Genomic DNA, 5,601 nt, shown 5'->3' with positions numbered 1-5,601 from the left:
CACAGGGTGCTCTGGATGTTAGCGTACAAAACCGGCACCAATCTTCCTGTCAGAGCCTTCATAATAATACTCTCCTCTGCTACCGGACACCGTTCAACCTGTGGTCACAAGAGGAAACTTGCGGAATTTACAAACACGTCGTGTCTGTTATTGGGGGAGATAATCCTTGATTTTCTGTAGCTATAAGAATTTCGAGGGGAGAGCATCCAACCTTAGCACCCCGCCCTCGTTACAAATATTTAACTGGAACGCGAAATGTTATTTTGAAAGTGCAGACCGGAAGTTCTATTTTACCTCCAGTGGTCAGCTCGACCACGAAAGCCAAACCGCGTTTTCACCCCAAACTGTTTGTGCTTCAGTGGACGGTAAAAGTGACGGAGACAGTTAGTTTGACAGACTCCAAAGAGACAATAAACATAACTGAGAAAAGCCATGGCGCTCACCGACGCTGACGTACAGAAACAGGTAAACTTTATGGACAAGTTAAGTCAGTCCCACTGACGAGTGTTGTAATTTACGGTAAACATACATAATCTCAGTTAACGGGCCGAAACGTGGACTGCAGCACTGTCCCGCTGTTAATCATTATTTCGCACTATGTTTAACATTTAAGGCAACGCCGCAATTCATTTAGTTCTGGTTGTCGGTGGCAGTTTACATTATGACGGGTGCAAAGTTAAAGTTAATGCCTAAATGCTAACATTGCCATTAATGCAAGTCAGGTTGGTCTCATTGCAGTAAATAATGAAATTTGGTCACTTTCTAATCCTAAACTATCAGTTTTAGTAAAACTGTTTTTGTATCATTCAGAAAAAAACAGACAGACACATAAAGGATGCACATTGTCAGAGATCTAAACTTGAACCAGCTGCTTTTTGTGTTTCTTATGGCAGATTAAGCACATGATGGCCTTCATTGAGCAAGAGGCCAATGAGAAAGTTGAGGAAATTGATGCAAAGGTAACGGAAGCTCTTCTGCCTGTCAGTCTTGTGTTTTGTCATAGTGATCACTGATTTAACGAATCTTCTCTTACACAGGCGGAGGAAGAGTTCAACATTGAGAAAGGTCGTCTGGTGCAGACTCAGCGGCTGAAAATCATGGAGTACTATGAGAAGAAGGAAAAGCAAATTGAGCAGCATAAGAAGATGTGAGAAAGAGTGGTCACTCAAACTGCACAAATAGGAATGCATTCATCAAAAGAAAATTTAGTTAGCCTTTGGAAATGGTACACCACAGCACCCCTTACGTTCTTCTTTTTAGCTCCGCTGTCCCATTGGTTTGACTGTTTCTGTAGGATGCTTTTTGTCACTGTTTATCCCACACTTCAAACACTTACAGATCTGACACTCTGCAATCTCACATCTCATGAGTAAATGCTGTCTTTCTGAGGCAGTGACTGATCTTCTGATAGCTTGTTAGGCATCCATTGAACTAACCAATGAGGAAGCAGCATAAACAGATTTAATCAATTCTGGGCCAACAACTCTGAAGAAGAGAAAATGACAACTCTAAAAAGTTCAAAATAAAATCATATTTGGTTCAGGCAGGAATTTTGCTTGAAGAATATCTCTGATAAAAGGAATTAATCGGTATAATCAACACCCTCCACAGCCAGAGATCCAACATGATGAACCAAGCCAGGCTGAAGGTGCTGAAGGCCCGAGACGACATGATCACGGTGAGCGATGAATGCTCATTTCTGTGTCCACTGGAAACCTCCTCTATTCAAATTCATCATAACTTTAATGATGAATTTGTTTCCATGATTAGCTTTCATTCTTGCACTAAATTGTTGTGCTCGTATTTACACATGGAAATAATGTGTAAATGTTGTGTCCTCTATTTGACCTTCACTACTCCAGTACAGTGAAAAAGACTGTAAAGTGAAAAAGACACGTTCCAGTTAAATATTTGTAAAAACTGTGCTCAGATGCAAGATAAATATGATTTTGCGTACCATAATTCATGAGTCATATATCAATTTCTAATGTATCCAGTTGTCTGTTTTTGTCGCAGGATCTGTTAAACGAGGCCCGTCGGAGACTTGCAGAGATTGCTAAGGACCCTGCTAAGTACTCCAGTCTGTTGGAGGGCCTAGTGCTTCAGGTATAATCTACCATTGTGATCTATGATTGCAAACCAACTGTTAATATATTATTCAGTTTTCTATATTTAAAAAGTGAGCTTTTTTTTTTAATGTTTCAGGGATTCTACCGACTGCTGGAGCCTAAGGTTACCATTCGCTGCCGACCGCAGGATGTTGAACTTGTTCAGGTGAAGCTGTTCTGACTAGTTATTTAGAAAAGAAGGAACAGGCCATCTGCCTCTTTTGTCGAATGCACAATAAAACATAGAGTTGTTTTCTCTCTTTATTACCAAACAGGCTGCAGTCAATAAGAACATCCCGATCTACAAAGAGGCGGTGAAGAGTAATATAACAGTCAAAATCGACAAGGAACGTTTTCTTCCAGCTCAGATGTAAGATGATTCAGTTCTTCAGAAAGAAGGAGGTCATGTGATTGTTACAGATTATCTATTTTGTATTGTCAAGATTTAGATGCAGGAATTTTTGTATTTTTAATTAAATATGACAAACACACTGTAGTCACTGCTCAGCTTTAGTTTGACCTTGGGGGTTGGAACAACTTTGTCTTTGTGGAGTAGTCTCCACAAGGTGTTGGAACATTCCTCAGACTTTTTGGTCCACGTTGACATGATGTCGTCACATAGTTGTTGCAGATCATATGATGCAAACTTCCCATTTAACTGTATTTCAGTGGATTATAATCTAGTGACTGTCGGAGCCATTTGAGTACCGTGGACACATTCTTAGAGGATATGAGCTTTGTGGCATCGCACATTGTCCTGCTGCGAGCAGCGGTTACTGTGGTCATAAAGGCATGGACATGCTCAGCAAAGATACTCAGGCATATACTGTGGCTCATTTATAGAAAATGTCCTCCACACCGTTGCACCAGCAGCAGCCTGAAGCACTGATGCGTGGCCATGCTTTCATGTTGTTTTTACCACACTGTGACCCTATCAAACCAGGCAACATTTCACAAACCTCTGTTATCTAATTTTGTGAGCCCACTCAAATTATAGCCTCAGTTTACTGTTCTTAGCTGACAGGAGGGGCCCTGGTGTGCTCTTCTGCTGCTGTAGACCATCTGCTTCAAGGTTTGACATGTTGTGTGTTTGGAGGTGCTCTTTTTGTTAACTAGTGGTTATTTGGGTTACTGTTGCCTTCCTATCATCTCAAATCAGTTCTCGTCCTACCTCTGGCATCAGCAACATACTATCACCCAGAGAACTGCTGCTCATTGGATCTATAAACCCTACAGATGGTTATGTGGAAAGATGCACATACTGCTCAACTTCTGATCAGTAGATCAGACATTTGTGAAATGCTCAGTCCAGCATGCCTGGCACCACAACCATACCACATTCTGATGCTTGGTTTGAACTTTGAACCTTACACTAGACATCCCAAAAGGTTGATTCTGTTCATCTGGATGTTTTCAGTGGGAGAAACGTTTCGTCGCTCATCCAGGTGACTTCTTCAGTCTCAGCTGACTGCAGGTTTCCAACCTTATAAACAGTACATTTGCACAATGACTGAAACTCGCACCACTGAATGAACAATAGGCTGTGATGAACAGAACAGAATCAACCTTTTGGGATTTACTTACCTGGATGATTGAGCATGCATCAAGACTTAAACTAGACATTTCATTTTATCTTAACAGCTGTGGAGGAATCGAGATGTATAATGAGAATGGGAAGATCAAGGTTTCCAACACTTTGGAGAGCAGGCTAGAACTCATTGCACAACAGGTAAAGTAACTTCGATGATATACCTCACATCCAAATCTTCTGCTGCTCACTGCAGTAGCTGCTGTTTGCCTGTGGAGGGCAGCAGAGCCCAACTTGCTTTCCAGTGGATCTAATTCACTGAAGGGTGGAGAGCTGACAGAGAAAAATCAATTTAATCATTAAGACTAGACTGTCATGCTAACAACGGATTTACTATATTTAAACTTGCTTTGAGTATTCAATGTTGCCATCGTGTCAATAACGCAAAAACTGAGTAAAGCTGTGAAATCAAATGTGTAGTAATTACAGTCACTGCTGATTTATGTTCGTAAATTATTCAGCTTTGTTCAGGAGTAAGGTCTTTTGAGTATTTTCTGCAACAACTGTATTATTAATGTATAGGTATTAGAAAAATAATTTTAAGATTCTCTAAAGGCCCAAATGGTCTAGACCAGAAGCATCAAATGTAAGACCCGGGGAGCCGGAATCAGCCCATGGCTTTGGAGTTTTAAAAGCTGACCTCCCCTAACCTTTATTTAGTCCCTAAGATATCTCAATATATGTAGTTAAACTTCTTTAAAATCACAGAAAGGAGAATTTCACTGGTCTGACCCACTTAAGATCAAAGTGGGCTGTGGAATGAGACGTGGGTGGTCTAGAGCAGTCCTTTGTCTTTTCACAGAGATTCAGTACAAATGATCTTACACATCCAGGTGGAAAAAGCTTAAAGATAAATGGGACGTGCACTCGCACTTGTTGGCCTTGATCAGAACAGGAGCCACAGAAATGACATAGTTACCTAGAAATTTGGGATGCTGTGTAAAATGTAAACAATGACAGAGTGCATATTATTCCACTCTGTCATTGGATGTTTTTAGGAAATTACATGGATACTTAGAAATCTGGCATCCTGTGTAAAATGTAAACAAAGAGTGCAATGAATGAATGTGCAATGATGTCTTTGGATGTTTTTAAGAAATTACATAGTTACTTAGAAATTTGGGATGCTGTTTAAAATGCAAACAACGACAGAGTGCATTTATTTGCTGGTCATTTAAAGCCTTTTTGGTAGAAGGGCAACATATCAGGGATTGAAATAGAAAAAATTGATTGAATTCAAAATGAGTATATATGCCAGAAACGAGATTTAACATTTTTAGACAGTGGCAAAAAAATCAAATGACAATGAGTAAATAAAATGGAAAGAAACTTTGTGTTCTTACAGCTGGAAAGGAATATCAAATACTGAACTGTAACAATTGTAACAATGTTTGAATGCTGTGGCCAAAAAAAAAATGGTTGTGATTTATATCCTTACTATCTTCTTGACAGATGATGCCTGAAGTCAGAATGAATCTGTTTGGTGCCAACCCCAATCGCAAGTTCTTGGATTAACTGTGGACATGAAGAGGGCACAGGTGGAACGTTTATGGTGATGACAGAGCATCACCATAAAACCCAAGAGTCTCCAACCATCTGCCGTTACTGAGATCCAAAGGGAGTGTTTATATAGTTCTAAATACTAATGGACTAAATAACAATTCAGCAAGTGCTCTTACTTTGAAATGTCCTCTATTCATCTTCTCTTAAAAGGACTCAATGTTCTAATGACATTACAGATGTTTGTCTTCAGTCGTTTCAGTTTGAGTAAACTGAGCAAGCTGCATATTTAAACCAAAGATACAGGCGTGTGTGTGTGTGTGTGTGTGTGTGTGTGCGCGTGTGCGTGCACAGAGTTGCTTAGCATTGTTCTCAAGGTAATAATATACCAAGGTATCAATTAAA

General features: G+C 39.9%; 1 protein-coding gene across 1 annotated transcript; it reads left to right on the top strand.

The window, feature by feature from the left end:
* The first annotated feature begins 229 nt into the window (after positions 1-229).
* Positions 230-5,595, top strand: atp6v1e1a (ATPase H+ transporting V1 subunit E1a). Its single transcript, XM_084932781.1, has 9 exons — positions 230-465; positions 894-959; positions 1,038-1,147; positions 1,612-1,678; positions 2,017-2,106; positions 2,206-2,274; positions 2,384-2,478; positions 3,750-3,837; positions 5,149-5,595. Exons 1-9 carry the CDS (start codon positions 433-435, stop codon positions 5,209-5,211), a joined length of 681 nt encoding a protein of 226 aa, XP_084788907.1. The 5' UTR covers positions 230-432; the 3' UTR covers positions 5,212-5,595.
* Positions 5,596-5,601: the final 6 nt, after the last annotated feature.

This window comes from Perissodus microlepis, chromosome 7, assembly GCF_051167445.1.
Source record: "Perissodus microlepis isolate ML-2025 ecotype Zambia chromosome 7, ASM5116744v1, whole genome shotgun sequence".
NCBI lineage: Eukaryota > Metazoa > Chordata > Actinopteri > Cichliformes > Cichlidae > Perissodus > Perissodus microlepis.
This window is presented reverse-complemented; position numbering and strand designations above follow the sequence as displayed.